The sequence below is a fragment of the Drosophila yakuba genome, chromosome 2L, assembly GCF_016746365.2.
Source record: "Drosophila yakuba strain Tai18E2 chromosome 2L, Prin_Dyak_Tai18E2_2.1, whole genome shotgun sequence".
NCBI classification, from domain to species: domain Eukaryota; kingdom Metazoa; phylum Arthropoda; class Insecta; order Diptera; family Drosophilidae; genus Drosophila; species Drosophila yakuba.
Window position 1 is genome coordinate 11,078,803 of NC_052527.2, and position 17,281 is coordinate 11,096,083.

At 40.2% G+C, this 17,281-nt stretch overlaps 1 protein-coding gene and 1 long non-coding RNA gene across 6 annotated transcripts in view; both read right to left on the reverse strand.

Annotated features, from left to right (window-relative positions):
- Positions 1-17,281, reverse strand: part of LOC6527369 (CUGBP Elav-like family member 2) — a 96,230-nt gene that overhangs the window by 25,874 nt on the left and 53,075 nt on the right. For 3 of the 5 annotated variants that reach the window (XR_005560350.2, XR_001454344.3, XM_039371403.2), the window contains exons 3-5: positions 15,970-16,466; positions 9,033-9,115; positions 5,449-5,497 (exon numbers count right to left, since the gene is read on the reverse strand). Coding sequence is in view for 1 of the 5 variants with exons in the window: in XM_039371403.2 (XP_039227337.1) it covers positions 5,449-5,497; positions 9,033-9,115; positions 15,970-16,466 (629 nt within the window). In the remaining 4 variants the exon portion in view is untranslated. Of the gene's footprint in view, positions 1-5,448; positions 5,498-9,032; positions 9,116-15,969; positions 16,467-16,707; positions 17,040-17,281 lie in introns of those variants that run through there. The other 2 variants (XR_005560351.2, XR_001454345.3) reach the window with 2 other exon arrangements.
- On the reverse strand, positions 2,303-5,441 carry LOC120320794. The gene is made up of 2 exons (XR_005560353.1): positions 4,028-5,441; positions 2,303-3,957 (listed from the first exon to the last, which is right to left on the reverse strand). It is a non-coding gene; the product is annotated as an uncharacterized LOC120320794 (long non-coding RNA).

The following is a 17,281-nucleotide window of genomic DNA, read 5'->3' on the forward strand; positions in this document are numbered from 1 at the left end:
GACACCCGTTTAATGTAAATATCTTTGGTTTGTTTTTAGTTGTTCTTCGTTACTTCACTTTCACAGCCTGTCCATCACCGATAAGTTTCGCTGTGATTTAAATAAATTCCTTTGTGTAAAGGCGCACTCTCTATTTACTTTTTCAATTTTTTTTGCCCGACTGCCCGTTGTACGAGTATTGGCAAAACTCGATCCACTAAAAATAAATTGACATCAATCAGGGGCCGAGGAAAAAGGAAAAGTCATCAGAACCAGACGATGGCGATGGCGATGGCGATGGCAACTAATTAAGCAACGTCACACATGCAACGTCCATTAATGAAAGCGAATCAAACAGGACTGACTGAACCGAACAGGGCAGACGAAAGGGATTCGCATCGAATTTAAATACCAAACAATAGGCTCAATTAAAAAAGGCAAAATAAACTCGAAACTCGAATCGCGAAACGCGAAAATTGGAATTTTAGCACGTACGCGATGTGGGGAAAATAAATCAAGTTGATTGCTAGCCAGCCGTCTGCTCTCCTCTCGATTCGAACTGATTGACGTTGAAAATGCAACTAACCTGCGCTCGAGATCTAGACCCTAAACTCATCGCATATTAGATCTAATTTCATCTAATACAAAGATGCTTCTCGGCTTCTCGGCTGCAGTAACTTGATTAGCAACTTTGGCTGCCTTGTGAAATTGTTCGACTCTGAGTTGAGCTCTTTTAAGTGACTTTTAATGTGGCTCTAGCTTAGTTTACTTTTTGTTCTCTTCTTCAATCTTCAACCTTAGATGAATGTGTGTGTATTCTTTGCTCATTCACGTCTTCCGAACGCCCACTGTACTTGTTGTTTCTTTAGCACCTGATGCTAATGAGTTAATTAACACCTTTTGCTCCGTTTTGATGCTAACAAAAAACGTTGGCTTAGAGAACCTTAGACGCACAAACGCATTGTGAGTGTAAAAAATGCCCACAAAAGAAAGTTAAGAATTCATGTGAAACATCACAATATTCTGATTACGTTCGATATCTAAAATGGAACTTAATGATCAACTTTAGGTGCAAGAACAAATTACCATAAAACCATTTCAAATGTTAAAGCACATTTTGTGTAAGCTCTTAATAAAATTTAATTTAGCTAATAGATTTCAATTACATGAAGTTCAACTTTCACCTTCTAGTGAACTCATTGATTTCTACAGCAGGCAAGGAACGAGAAATGCAAATACAATACGTAATTTGTTCAAGGTTCCTTCGTACACCCATGGTAAAAGTTTTTGCGGTAATTTCTTGGCACATTTTGCATTTCAGCGCCACAGAATGAAGACTCATATGTGTGTACTCTTCTTGACTTGCCATATATTATGGCTAATTTGAATTTTTATCATGTTTACAAGCAAACAATACGTGCATCATCATCATCGTAGCAGAAAGAAGGAGCCGCCAACGTTGCTGTTTTTTTTCCATATTTTTTCTCTATTTTTTTTTTTCTGTAGCTGTTGTTGACGGCGGGGAAAACTTCGCACAACATTTGCATATCGATTTCATATGCAGTGGGCAAAAATTCATATGTTCCCCCGCATTTCCACGACAACAACAGCACCCACCATCATTTCATCCTTTGGTTTTGGCTGTGCAGTTCGCAAATGGAATCGTCTTATTTCGCGGGAGATCAAAAAATTCACGGAATTAACGTGAAGATGTTTACATCCCAGAGAGTGTAATTTAAATTTATTTTGTAATATTATAGTATTTTAGTTGAATTATTAAAATAAGGCTGTTAATTCTGATCGAGTATATTTATTTTGATCACAGCATTTGAAATAGTGGTCCAAATATGTAATGTCATACCTCGTTGAGTTCGTAATTAAATTTCCAATAAAACTGTGTTTTCAAAAAAAAATTCTATTTTTATCACATTTTTGCCATTTTACAAAAATGCCCCTAACAAAAAATGCGGAAATTTGGCCAAAAATTATTTTAACTAAGTCGGTCAAAAAGTGATTCGGTTGGTTAGTATTGGTAATTAGACGTACAAAAATGTAATTCTTTAAACTTTTCGACCATTTTTAGCCAAGTTATACCGAAAATACTAATCGTAAATATTTCTATACTCGACTCCTTAAGTCAAAATCCATAAAATTTCAGACTAAAATGAAATCTTGGTGCAACCTACACCAGTGAAAAATGTGAAAAACTTGAAAATTTAATATTACCCCAGTAGCTTCCTCTCCCTTATCCATTTTCCCCCATAATCCTTCAAAACTTGACATTGTCTTTGGACTCGTTGCTCCTTATTTTTGTATTTTCCGCTTTTCCTCGTTGTCTGTTTGAAGTTTGCTTGCATGTAAATTGCTCTGATTACCACGTTGCAGCTTTTCTCACCTTCCCCCTTTTCCCACTTTCCCCCCCGCTTTCCACTTTTGCTTACTCATTTGATTTGCTTGCACATTTTGCTGTTGTCTCGTTTGCCAACCTTTTTTTTACTTAACGTAATGCAAATCGCTGTTATTATGCACTTTTTCCCCTTAGACAATATTCCCTTTGTTTCCCCTCCTTTTTTCCACTTCCTTGAGGTATTTATGTCCTTCTGGGTTTCCTCCTTTTTCGTTGAGGGTTTTCGGCCCAGGGTCAGAGAGGAAAAGCTCCGCAGTCGCAGAGTGTCATAAAATTTGAATGCAATTTTTCCTTTTCCCTTTGCTTCAATTTAGGTGGAAATGAGAAGACATTTGTTCGGTATTTATGGTTGAGGGGATTTTTGCAGGAAAGCACTTTCTGTGGGTGCGAGGATTTTATGTGCAAGCTGCAATCGTTGATTGAATTTGTGATGAAAGATCAAAGGTAAACAAATCGTTGGGGATAATTCGTTTGATTGTTTGACTCGCTTTAATACGGAGTATTACTTTTGAGCGAGGAGGAAGCTTTGTGCGAACGGGGGAAATCTTGAGGTTCGAGATATAAATTCCTAAACTGATTAAAAGCAGCGCACGATGTTAGGTAGGAATGAATACCACGGACTAAAACTTTTAACTTCGTTCATGAGAAACCTATAATCAATATAGAACACTTCCCGGAAAAGTATTTACGGCACCAATATATATTCCGTGTTATTTTGCTGTTCGACGGCTGCTTCGATTCCCACGATACTTTAAGCCTTTGACTAAAGCACACTGCAAAAGACATTTTAGAAGCCATTATACAAGGCAGTCGAAGAATCGAGAATAACAAAACCTATGGCAAAGGAGAAAAGTAAACCAATCTGAGGGTTGTCCTCTTTAGCGATTTCCGCCTGCCAAAAAGTATGCAACACTTTTGCGAAAAGAACTTTTGGCCAAAAAAAGGCAAAATTGTAGTACGAAGAGGAAAGAAGCGTGAGCCAAATCCAAGCAGGAAACAAAACTCGGCGACTCACTCAAGCATTTTATTAAATTGCCACCTTCCGTTTGTTGTTACGCTGAGACGACAACTGTCTTTTCTAGAAATACTTTTTTCGATTTCTAGGCCCTGAATACCGCACACATACCCCACCCAAACACTTTGGCGGTAAACCATAAAAAAAAAGAGGAAACAAGGAGGAAAATTATTCCTGCCATCTTTTTCTATTATATCGCTTCCGCTGTGGGTTCTAGCCAAACTTTTTTGTCAGTTGTTTTCGTTTTGGGGGTTTTATTTAAAATTTTGTTGCTACTGTTGCGAGGTTAAAGTGCCAAATCACGAAACAAGCCACATTTCTCTCTGCCTAGTTTGGAATATTGAATTGAATTGCAATTTCGCTGTTTGCCGGGGAGTCGCCGTCCATAGTCGTCTGTCTATAATGCGGCAAACATTGGATGGCGTCCAACTTGAATTTGCATCGAATTTGTTTTAGGCGCAATGCGGGCGGTCGCAACCAAAGGGCTTATCTGAAATTGAAAAGCCCTCGCAGGCAGTTTCGGCCCAAAATGCCCAGAATGGGTCTAAACATGCTGCTAAATTCGCAAAACATTATAGAGAAATTAGCGGAATTGCATGCCAACGTAGTTAGCGTTGTCTATTTACTTGAGAAATAGCATTAGTCAAACAGGAAAAGCAGATATTCCCCATCCTACAGCAGTTACGAAAAACTATAATTTTCCTCATTACCGCCATTGAGCGTACTTATCCATCAGCAACCCACTAAAAAAAAAGGGAAAAGAAAAAAATTAGTAAAGCACACGCAGAGGAAAGAGTGCCGAAAATTATTAAGCATACGCCATGTTGTACAAGCGTAATTACACATCTCTGAAAAAGCAGATGGTGGGGGCTTCTGAAGGAGGAGTTTGGCTGGCAGGAAGTCTCACAGTGCCAGCGAAACTTTTTTTGCACTTTCTGCTTTTTTTTCCAACTTGTTAACAATAAACGCTACGAGGTCCCCCAATTAAACGTGGCATTCTGCTCAGCCAACTGGCCCCTACCCTTCCATTCCCTTCCCTTGTGAGTGTGAGGAGCAACATTTTTGTGGTCACTTAAGCAGATTAATATCATGGGTGTAATTAAAAGAAGCCGCCCCGAAAGTGTAAGCGGGTTGAAGCTTCCTGTCTGAAATTAACATAAATTAAAAAATGTTCAGCAACTTTTTTGTCAGCTTTTTGAACACTCTTTTTTGCGTTGGCCATTTTTGCTGGCTCACATAATTGATGGTTTTTAATTAACTGCCAAGTGACCGACAGCTGACAACGAACTTTGAAACAAAGGGATGGAGAGGCGGAATGCAGAAATGAAAGTTCAATGAAAAATGCTCACAAAAAAAATTTCGTTTACGCACACACATACACACACCCCGCTGCCATTCCATGTTTTTTCGCAATTTTCCCTTCCATAGAGCTTTTCATCGTTTTCCCTTGACCATTGCCAATAAAAACTGTCAAATACTATTGCCCGCTTTTGGGTTGACCGCGTTTTCGCACGCAATTTCCACGGCCACCAAAATTCTGATCGCTCACTGTCTATCTCTGTCACGCACAGTCCGTCTCTTTTCCACCTTCATGTGTGCTTGCTTTTCCCATTGAATGTGGTGCAGATGTGGATTTTTGGGCTTTTATATAGACTTACATGTAGAATATGTTAGAATTGAAAAGAAATATTTTCAAAAGTACTGTTATAAATGCATTTTAAAAAACTTCACTAATTTAGGAAAATATGTTGGGAGAAAGCTGCTTCTATCCTTTCCGGCGGTGCATTTTCCATCCATAAGCCCCCATTTGTGTTTGATTTTCGATTGAACATCGCACACATATTTCTCACGCCTCACTGGTCACTTTGTACCGCGTTTTGTTGATTTGTTGGCGATGGAAATATTTTGGCTTCGCATACTTTTAGTCGCCCACATGCAGAAAATACCGCATCTATTCACCGCATTGTGTGCGTATAGCTTTCTATTTCTACTACACTTTTTTTCTATTTTTTTCAGACTTGTTTTTGTGAATTTAATAAAAACTTACCATTGCGATTCTCGCTATCGGCGGGTTTCATTTGAATGGGATGGTACATCTGAAATAAAACGAAACGAAGAGAAAATTTAATGAGAGTTTAAACTGAAAACTATTTGGTTTGGTTTCGAAAAAGTCCTTGACATAGTTAGGGTTAGTAAATTAATTTATTTTTGATTGCTTTCGAAATTCCAAGAATTTATTGGTCGTTTTTTGACACCATATAGAGCTGTATAAATAATGTGGCATAAATGTATTTGTATTTATTTTTAAATTGCACAAAATTCTATTATTTTTTGTTGAACCAAATGTCTTGCAATTCTAGCATCATGGTTGTTTTAATCCTACCCTTTTCTCTCGTTAAAATCAAATCCATTTTCGGGCTGTGTTAATCACATTTGAAATATTAGAGCGCAATATGCTCCGTGGTTCCGGCCGAAAGAGAGAAGGCCGCGATTAATTTACAGAGCTTAGGGCCAAAATGCAGTCGCCGAAAACGGCGACAAGGGAGTTCGGTGCAATAGGGGAAATCGGAGGGCAGACCCTGCATCCTTCCTTTCGACAGGGCCACCATCCACTTAAGCTGCATAATGAATGGAATGCAGGCAAAGGCAGAAAGGAGCCTCGCAGGACACGGAACAAAGCCTCCGCCTAAATCCTTGACAAAAGCCAAACACATTTATTCAGCGGTCGCTAAAAAGGACACGGGCGGTGTGTAAAATGCGAGTAGGGGCACAACAGGCAGGGCAGGGTCTGCAGCAAAAATCCTAAAATATGCGTTAGACTATGCAGCGTGTTTTAAATGTAATTTTTCGCACACACACACCTCGTGGCGTCTTCTAATTAAAACAAGCTTAAAGCGCACCCCACGCCCCTTTCCGCTTTCAAAGAGACCGCGAATCGGGCACGAGGTCAGTCTGCATTCTGTTCTTGGAGATGGCACCGTGATTTGGGGCAAACAGGAAACGGATTGAATACCTCGAAACGCAACGTACATTGTTGCCTACTTTTAGACACCTTTGTTAGTCACACAAAGTTTGTGATTTAATTACATGTTAATAGAGCTATTTCTCGAGTTAAACTCGTCTTTTGACTTTAGTTACTGAGTATATACTGCACCAGTTTTACAAACCTCTCACGCGTGTCACGCCCTCACCTCCGCGTGCAACTACAGCTCGGCTAATGGCGTGTGATTTATTAGCAAACGGGCGGCGAACAAACGACGACAGTCTACGCTAGAAGGCAATGTCCTTGTACTTCCCTCGGGCGCTGCCCCCTCCCTCCCTCCTTTCACCCAACCACCCAGCTTTTCCCGCTTTCCTGGCCCAACCTCTGCTGGCCGTAAATAATACACGCAACGCGACTGGTTACAAATTGCAGCCAAAGTCAACCCGGCTCTCCGCCGCCTTTCTTGCCTTGTGCCTTTCTTATGCTGCCAATTTATTTATATGCAGGAAGTAGCAATTACCAGTCAAACACAGGCGGCATTCACGCCCCCTCACAGGAAAAGCAGTTTCGAAGGTGGAAGTCCTTTCCTCGCTTTGTCAACCAGCTTTCGTGGTTGGCTTTTTCCTGCCACCAAGTAATTGGGTGAAATATCGCTGGCAACTGTTTTCTATTGGCCCAATTATCGGCCGGTGTGCACTTGATCTGTGAAATGTGGCTCATGAAATGCAGCACTGCGATATGTTATCGCAGTATATGAGTATATGAATGGCAAGTAAATCGATTGATAAATAACGCTACATTTTCTGAAAGCAATGTACAGAATTTAAAAGCTCAACACAAAATTCACTCACTAAATGTCAGCTATTAAATAAAAGTTGAAATAATTCTACCGAAGTTCGCCAGCATTTCAGCAACAAAGCATTCTACCCATTTCGATAGCAATCGCAAATTGTGCAAGAAAATTACAAGCCAACGTCAAAGCCTGTCAGGGGAACTGCCAAAAGCAGCAACAACAACGGGATGGGAATCAGATGCAGCACGCACATGTCCCGCCACACGCCCTTTAAGCCGTCATCGCCACAAATGTGGCAGAGCAATTTTCTAAAATAAATATCGCAGCTGCAGCCACGAAGCTACATGCAAATTATGTCAGTTCCTCTTTTTGGGAGCCGATAACGTGATGACATAAGCATTGTCCATGGGAAGCTTTTCCGCTTTTTCTGCTTTTTCTCCCCATTCTGCTTGCTTTTTCGCAGCCAACACATGGCTTTCAAATAATAATAATATTCAATGCTTATTTGATGGCGCTACAGAGAAAAAAGGGTACGACACGAACAAAAAAGTGGGAACCGAAAATAAAAAGCAACATTGCCAAATGTCGCTCCCTTTTGCTGACGTTGCTCGCTATCTCCTGACCTCTCCCCGCAACACCCATACCCCCTTCTCTACCCTTTAGACCATACCCAGACCACTATATCTTTTCCCTTTGCACTTGTGCAGACAACTTTTCCAGAACTCTGCTTGCTTTTCCGCTTTTCAGCTGCTTCTGGTCCAAAGTGCAAATTGACATTTTTGTGCCTGCGGTTTGGCTTGCTCTCTTCCCGCCAGAAAAATTACGCAATAGTGATCGACCTATTTGGTATCCTTGCAAGGACTCTTTGCATTCCGAAAAGTGCACAAGGTACACATATTTCATTAGTTTCATCTGAAACACAACTATGTACTTTCTACCAAATATAATTCGATTCGTAACATTTATTATTTAATCTCAAATTTATCTTTGGTTGCCTACCTATATTGGATAAATATTTAAAATATTTGTTAACTTTTTAGAAGAACTCATCATACCTCAACAAAAGCAGGACTGGAGAAAATACCCTTGGCGCGTGTCTTGTGCTAACAATTTTCGCAGTTTTTTAAGCTGCCACAGGACACAGGGCTAAACTTTTAAAATTACTTGCATTTTATAGGGAAATGTTCGCCGCGTACAGAAGAAAAGAAAAAACTATATTGGAAAATAGAGGAGGAAGAATTTCACGTTCCACGATTTTTTGCAAGCGCTTTACAAAAACATTTCCCCCTGCGATGCATTTTATTTGAGCCCCACAGTGTTTCTGACTTTTTTTTTTTTTTTTTTTTTTGTGCGGTGTCATGGCTCTGTCAGTCCAAACGCCAGTCAATCTGTCAGTCAGCGAGTCAGTTAGCCATAATGAAGGAGGCGAGAGGAATCACGACGATGATGCTGCCGTTCCGCCCCCAAAATATCCCGCTTGCTGTGCTGTCAGCCGGATGATAGCGTTTCATGATAAGTTTATAGAGTTTTCCCTTGTTTGTGTCGGATCAGCGAAAATTCCAATTAAAGGCTGTGATGCCCATGTCCCCTTCACTTCGCTGCCAAGTTCCTCAGTTTAGGCTCGAACGCATTACAGGATCACTAACAATGTCTTTCTTAAAATTGGTAATTATCTGGGCTTTAATGCACAATTCTAATTTCTTATTTATCTCTTGTGGTACTGCCATTCATTTATTTTAAAGAAACAAAGTTTCATTGGAAACTGTTCTGGTTCAGTGGTGTATTTACATTTAACTTATAATGGAGTTGAGTGGGTTGGTCCTGAAAATCGTAAAACAAATCAAAATTTCCTTACCCCATTTAGCGTCTTAACATTATGCAAAGCATCCTGGGCTTTCAGGGCGGCGCGTCTCGTATAAAACGTCACAAAGCAGCAACCTGGAAAATAAAGGGAGAAGCATAAGATTAGCATGAGGGTTAAATTGAGTTTATTTGCGAGCTAGCTTCGTAAAAGGTGGCACTGGGAAATTATGAAAATTATTGTTATTAGCGGCGGTGGGCAGGGGAAAATGGCCGAATGGAAAACGTGTGAAAACTGAGTAAGCCATGGGCGTGGCCTAGGGAAAGGCAAGCAATGTGGCAACAACTTGACAGCCTGGCACTAAATTGAACATTATAGCCCCAGCAAATGTGTCGCGTTTGAGATTGGAGTGCAAGTTTCCTGCGAAGGATGTAGGGTGCCTCGAAGGCGTTTCGGCCGACTTTTGGGCGGAAAACGGGTGGCAAAGGTGTTGGAATTTATGAGGGTGCCAGTCGACGGCAAGTGTGACCAGCATACTAAGTGATACTTAAACTTAAGCATTAGTTTTCTCTACCAGCTTTCATACATGCATACGTATTTTGTAAATTTAACATGTAGATGGTAAAATAAAACATCTCAAACTAAGCTATGTTTGAAGTATCCCCAAAACGCTTATAAATATTTAGCATCAGGTTTAAATATATTCATACACTTTCCGCTTTTTGACTATATATTTAAAATTTCTCTTTAAATTAAACCAGAAAACATTTCATATACCTTTTTATTCGACTCCCTATTCGCATGGCATTCCATTTCCATTTTACCAAAATACGTTTTTGTAGGTTCTGTTTTGGATGTGGCAGAAATTCCCTTTCTTTTATGCGCGAAATCTGTGGCCAAGTTACACACACACTGTCATCCAGAGCTTTGGTTAAATCCATTTCCGGATCCTGCACACACACATACACACCTATACTTTTCGCTGCATCCCATTTCCCCCACTTGCAGTTTCGCCACATATTCCCACATTTTCCCACAACTTTCCCGCCCAATTTCAAGGCCTACCTCAACCTCGGGCTCAGCGGTGTGTGATGGCAGCGCTGGTTACAACAAAACTTAATACGGCAATGCAATAGTTGCATAATGCAATTACCCACCAGCGTATCGGCGGCATTTAGTGGTGGCCATTTTGGCTGCTCTCCTCCACCATCAGCCAGTTGCCCAGGGGCGTGGAATCCGGCTCAGAGGCAGACCAACCCACACCAACCCACTTTGCCCACACAGGTAATTCAATCTGTCGCAGTTTCCTCTTTTTATGCCATGTCACCACCAACATTTTTCTGCATTTTTCACATATTTGCAAATATTTTCATTTCTCGTTGCGGCCTCTTTTTTTACTGCCATTAAATATCTGGCAGAGTGAGGTTAGACGCAGTCCTCGGCACATCCGACGTGTGAGTGAATTATGAGATATCCAGTTTTTCCGTTTCAAAGAGATACTACCATTTTGAAAGGCCGCACCAAAGTTTCTTAAAATATTTATATGATTTTAAACAGGTCTTTTACATCAAAACTTAATTGGAAGTATATTACACAACGAATCAGGTTACATCTCAAACAAAGCTTCTGGGCTCTATTGTTATTCCATCGTAAAATATCGTTTCACTGAAAAGTTAAGAAGGCTGGGAGAAAATATCGCATTGAGCTTTACTTCAGTGCAGCAGATTAAATATCACTTAAAATTAAACTAGCGTTAAATGTAACAAATGAAGGAAAATCGAAACCATTTGGAATGCAATAAAACATAGTCGGCGAGCAAGGATACTGCATTCTGGTTCTGGCTGATCGAAGCTATAGATACGGAAAGCAATCGAAGGATAACGAAGGAGGAGGCAACGGAACTGCACCAAAACAACGCAGAAAACGAAGAAAAATCTCACACAACTCCCATTATGTGCATGTCAACTGCAGTTAGAATCAAACCCAAGACACACACAAACAAATAGAACAAAGCGATAAAAAACAAGTTTGCCAACGGAGGAAAAATAAAGGAAACGCCGAGGAAAATCTAAGAGAAAACAGCAGCAACATTGATGAAAACGACACCCAGTCACGTTTTTGGACAAAAAGAACTTAATCCCGGCAAGTGGGGGGAAGATGAAATCGAGAGCCGCCAGACAAGACGTGCCAAAGTCCGGCAAAAACTAAACTAACGTATATATACAAACCCACCTACATACATAAATATCCCGACCTTTATATATCACCCATAAAGTACAAGAACCTTGGAAACACGTTTAAGAACGGAGAGTGCAACGAAACGAATTAATCGAAGTTAAATAAATCAATGTCCTCAAACATTGCCACCCACAGATTTACTGACTACGACTAAAGGAGCACAAGTAAATGGAACCAAACATGAGATGCTGCACAGGATGAAGGATGCAGCTAAAACAAGCCAATCTCAAATGTATCCTTGTATAGACGATTTTGGATTGGGACAGCAATACTGCACTAACTGGAAAACACAGCAACTTTTAGCAACTCTCGATTAATTTTGACTTGTTCCTTCTTATTAAATGCCAAAATCAAGTTAGTTAGAAAAGATAGAAAATAGATTTCATTATGTAAATAAAATCTATATCGAAACTATACTGCCATCTCTCACCTAAAGCGCGACAAAGGTTTAGTAATGCTCCAGTGGCAACTAAAAGTCATGACCGAATTCCAATTTAAAAAAAGAAATCATACTCAAGCTGCTCGAAATTTACTTCCTCGGGACCTGCATTTGAAATTGAAATTCGCCTTTTCCTTTGGAGCGGGGCAAAGGCAAGGGGTGCGGAATAAAATTAAGTGAAATTTTATGCATTTTTCACGCTCAGTGCAGCAGCTAAATAAAAATGTCAAGAGCACAAAGTTCCTGGAAGAAGGCAACTAACAAAAAAAAAAAAAAAAGGGAACGACCGATGAAGGCGTTAGATAAGTGCGTTACTTTTCCTTTTTCCGGGGAGACATTGGACATTGGACAGCTGGTCTTAGAGTTGGGAAAAGCTTTTCAAAATGAAGTTCTCAAGGCAGTCGAAAGATAACTAAAACGGGGACGAAGGCAGAAGACAGCAAACAACCAAAAAAATCTGCTAACTGACCAAGGTTTTCCCCCTGCTCCCCCCACCACCCCCCTCTTCCGCACCATCACCCAAAAGAAAACCCCACTTAACCCCGATTTCTAACTCAGTGTGAATTATATTATTTCTTTTTCCTTGGCTTTGGGTGGATTCTCATCTGGGTTTCTACGTTCTTCCTTTTCTGGTTTGGTCAGCGAGTTAGTTTTTTATAAGGCGGAGGTCATAAATCACAGGCTTGACTAAAAAAGTGGGCGTTGGGGGTGCGTTGGGCGTGGCTGCCTTGCTGGGGAACTGTGACATATGGTCTTGTTTGGGGTGGAGTAAGTTCACAATTGAATCCGGTCAGGGTGGTTTATCTGCAAAAGCCTAGCCCAAGGGCTTAAAACTAATGATTATCGCAATAATTTACAACACGTAATGTAATTAAGTTGATCAGAAATGGAAGCGATACAAAAATGTTGAATAAAAGAAATGTTTTGTTAGGAGACAAATTCAATGAAATATGGAAGAATTTAAATCTCCTTTGCAGTAAAAGGGAATATTCAATTAAACAAATTGAATATATTTTAAAAAGGACTTCTTTATGCTGTGTAGGGTTACTTGATTAAAAAACCTATTTATATAATTTGTTTGCCTTGCCAAGCGCCAAGGTGAAAATCGATTTTCTCTTAAACCATCTCCATTTTGAAACGAACTTGTACAAGAGAAATCTTAATTTCTTCATAGTTGGCTGCGTTGCGTTGCCCACAAAGCCGCGAGAACTTCAATTTCCAAACCAAAGAGGCCACAAAGCATTTTACAGCGCCCCCTCTGGCAGCTCATTCAATATCGAATTAAAAGCTACCTGTTTCTACCTTTTCTCACCTGAAACAATCCGAAACGGGAACCGCAGAAAATCCTTCTCGCTATGCTTCGACTCCTTCCAAACCTGAGACCCCGACCCCGCAAAAATAACGCCCATTTATCCCGTATTCGGAAAATACTTCCCATTCTATCTCCGAACCGCAAGCGCTAATAAATTATGACCCAAGCGCTTAACCTTGCGCCGCTGCTTTCCACCTTTCCCCGCCCCCTTTTTCTCCACTCACCACCCTTCCCTTTCCCTTTCCCTTCCCCCTTAACCTTCACACCTCTCACCTTTATCTCCAGGCCGCAATGCAACAAAAACAGCAACCGTAAAACCGCAACACCCGCAACAACGTCGAAAATCCAAAAGAGGCGGAAAAGTTAGAGGGGGAAAATGGGAGGAAAAACTGCCCGCTAACGAAATTTAGTGCCCCAAAAAGGATAACAATTTCGGGGTGCTAGAGGGAAAGGGAAGCATTAGCCCAGAAATACTTGGCCGAAACGAAAAGGAAATTTTTTGGTCGATTCTTTTTATTTATTTTGTTTTTGCTGTTGGTATTTTTAGTTATTTACGACTTTCTGGTTCAGAGGTCAACCATCGCACTTAAAAGTGTCATTTTGCATTTTGTTTGGTTTTAAGGAAAAAGCAAGTTGGTGCTGACCAACAAAATAAACTAACTCGGAAAAAATGCAACAGACAAAAGCCAGCAGCTGAAAAAAAAAAGTTGCACAAGTCTAAGGATATGGATGAGGTCCTTTAACCGACTGGTAGCGTAAAACTGGGTTACATTTTGCCATCTAAATGGAAATGTTGTTAGCAGGAAGTTTTGCTGGCTTAAACCGAGAAAAAAGCAGCCAACAAAAATGCATCATGCAAGAGGGAAAATGGTTCTCCCAAAAAGGCGAAATGAAAACCAGTTCACTAGACAGAGTTTGGAGTTATTTACCAGGTATTAAGGTGTATATTTTTTTCTACTACTAAAAGTTAATTAAACGTAAGCTAAAAATAAAATATAATAATTATTGTAGTACTTATTATTAATACTTAAATAATAATTAAAATTAAAATTATATTTTATTCTTTTTCTTTAAGGTGTTTTAATTTAATTTTTTGATCAGTCCTATGTACCTCTTGAATAAGATGTGTAACCAAGAATAAGAAAAGTTCGATTCCACTTTTTTTTCGCCAACACTCGTTCTCGGTCACTGGCACGCCCACAAAAAGAAGAGCCGCCTCCTTTTTCTTCTTGGCGCTGACATAAATAATAACTTTGAAATGCAATTTGTGTCGATTTTGTGTTTGTGACTTGCACTAGTCTCTTCCAGCGACAAAAATACCAGCAATAAAAGCGAACATTTTCACATGAGCACTTTGGGAGTGGAAAATGCTGTGACTACTTTTCGTTGCTTGTCATAAATCATCAACACAACGCGCCACTTAAGTGCTTCTAAAACTGTTTTTCCCACTTACATTTCCCCTTGCCACGCCCCCTTTTTCCGGACACTACTGACCAGAGCAGCACAGCCACGCCCACTTTTACAAACATAAGGATGAACCTGTCAGCGGCAGTCGGAAAACCAAACAAAAAAAAAAAAAATGGGATAAATACAGATGGAAAAGCTAAATAGACAGTTGGATACGGAATAACAATGACGCTGAGTAAACAAAACGTTTTCGAAACACAAAATATACAAATGCACAATGGAAACGAGACAAGAATGAATCCTCTTACAGAAATATGAATAGAAAAATCGGAGCCAAATGGCAATTGGAAATGAAAAAGATTAGAAGTGGAAATGTCGTTATGAATGAATGGGGAAAAAGAGCACATCAATAAAAATAGAAACTTGACTGCAGTTGAGAGGCCTCAGAAAAAGAGGCCGAGAAATGAACAGCACAATGAATATATTGGAATAATGAAAAGGGATACCGAATCTTATTTCCATTTCAAGAGAGATTTCAAATCCAATGAAAACCGAATGACAGGTGCGATGATAATGAACAAAATAAACTGATTTTGACAGGATTCATAGGTTGCCCTACTAACATTTTTTCTAACAAATAATATGTACAATTTTATAACGCCCAATTTTTTTAAGGTATATATCTTCAAAAGAATCGTTTTTCAAGTTATTATAATTGAATTCCACTTTATAGATTGCTTCTGAATCGCGCACAATTCATTATATCACCGTAGTCGGGTTTATCGTCCTTGATGCTTAAACTCTTAAATAAAACCCAATTCAATGCTCTGAATTGTATTATTTAAATCAACACATCGCCTCCCCGAGCTTCGGTGCAATCTCCATTAGCAAAGCTCAAGGCTATTGAAATGTCTGCTCAAACACAAATAGCGAACAAAAAGCAATTTGCTGATGAAATGAAATGGCAATTGCAAGTGAATGCAATTAAAAGGGAGAGAAGGAGACATAGAGACATAGATATGTGTGCACCGAATGCACGAGTTTGCTATATGTATTTGTGTTCTGGCTAGACCAATATCTCATATTAATTCTGTCTGCACTTCTCTCATTTCCATGAAGGGTACGATAAAGTTTTGGCGGAGCTTTTGGCCATTTACCGCAACAAATTCGAGGGTAATTTATCAGCCAGACAAAGGCGATGAACGAGGGGAGAGGAACCATACAGTGGTCTGTCGCTAACGGGAACATAACTATAGCTAACCTGACCAGTAGAACGCATCGGTTAATGAAATTAATAGCATCTTATCGTAGAAAGCAGATATTAAGGAAAGATAAACCTAATATGGTAATGTGAAATTAATCTGAAATTCGAAATGGGGGGTTTGGAATTACAAATATCTAAACATCACCTAAAACTGTTTTACCCATTATTTAGAAGTTTTGTATAAGTTAAATATGCCACTTTGGCATTATTTTTGGAAAAATACATTTATTAGGGATTTATGAGATGTGGAAAAGTGCGATTTAGCCTACTACGATTATCTACTGCTACGATTATTTTGTCTGGAACTAAGGATCTCATTGGAAACACTCACCCTTGCTTATTCCGGTGGCCTTGTCCCGCAGCACATTGATCGAGTGGACGGCGCCGTACTCCTCGAACATCTCGCGCAGCTGCGACTCGTCCATCGATTTGGGGACCTGGCCGACGAACATCTTGATGTTGTCCGGATCCGGTTCCTTCTCGCCGTACGTCACCGTGGCATCCGTGTCCAGCCGGAAGCAGGCGTCGTCGTCGACCATGGCGACCACATTGCGGTTGGCGCTGCACGGATTGTTGTTGTTGTTGACCAAACCGGCGGCGGACATTATACCGTTACTGCCCACGGAAACCAGTGCGTTGCTGTTGCTGCCGCCCAGGCTCGGATTGCTGTTGTTGTTGCCGACGTTTAGGCTGTTGTTGCTGTTGCTGGTGCTGCTGTTGTTATTGTTGTTGTTGTTCAGCAGCGAAGGATTGTTGTTGTTGCTGTGTATGGGACTATTTGGCAGGCTGTTCGTTGCACTGCTGCTCTTATCACTCATACCAAAAGCACTGAAAGAGATTGGAAGGAGAGAGCCAGGATTAGTACAGTGAACCCGCGATAAATATGACAGTATAATTATATGAATTAAATGTAAGTTAATTGTAATAAGCCATATATATGCATATATCAATGAAAAATCTAAATATTTCAAAAACTAAATGTAGTTATTTTCTATAAATAATTTGCTTTGCGAGTGCTCACTGTTCTCGAATCACCCACTAGCACACACACACACTCGCACACACTTACTCCAAGTAGATGTCGTTGTTCTTCTCGGAGAAATCGAAAATCATGCGGCGATTGGCCAAAAACGAAGCGCGACTGGTGAACATATTTGCGATCTCGAAACTCAATTTTTACACGGTCGACGCGAATAATGAACGGGAAAACTTGAAACTTTCAATTTAGCGGCAGCCAATTACCAATACCAATACGCTTCACGTTTACTGTTAACGCACACGGACACTCGAGGTCGGATTGATTAAATTAAGGGCCTAAATAAATACTTCCACTTAACACGGCACTCGGAACTCAACGTGACTAATTAAAAAAAGCTATATATTTAATATATAAACGCAGCGGCTTCGCTTCTCTTCTCTTCTCCTCCCTCTTCCTCTTCTTCTTCCTCGCACTTCCTTGTCGGTCAATCGTCGATGGACAAATGAACGAGAAATCGTTGCGGCGATTGGAATGGCGACAGGTGGAAGAAGTGACCTTCCAGTGCATTCCAACGAGAGCGTGGGAAAAAGAACTAGCTTCAAGGTCAAAAGCTCGGGGGAGAAGGAGAGCATGCAAAGTGGAGAGAAAACCTAGAGCGGGACAG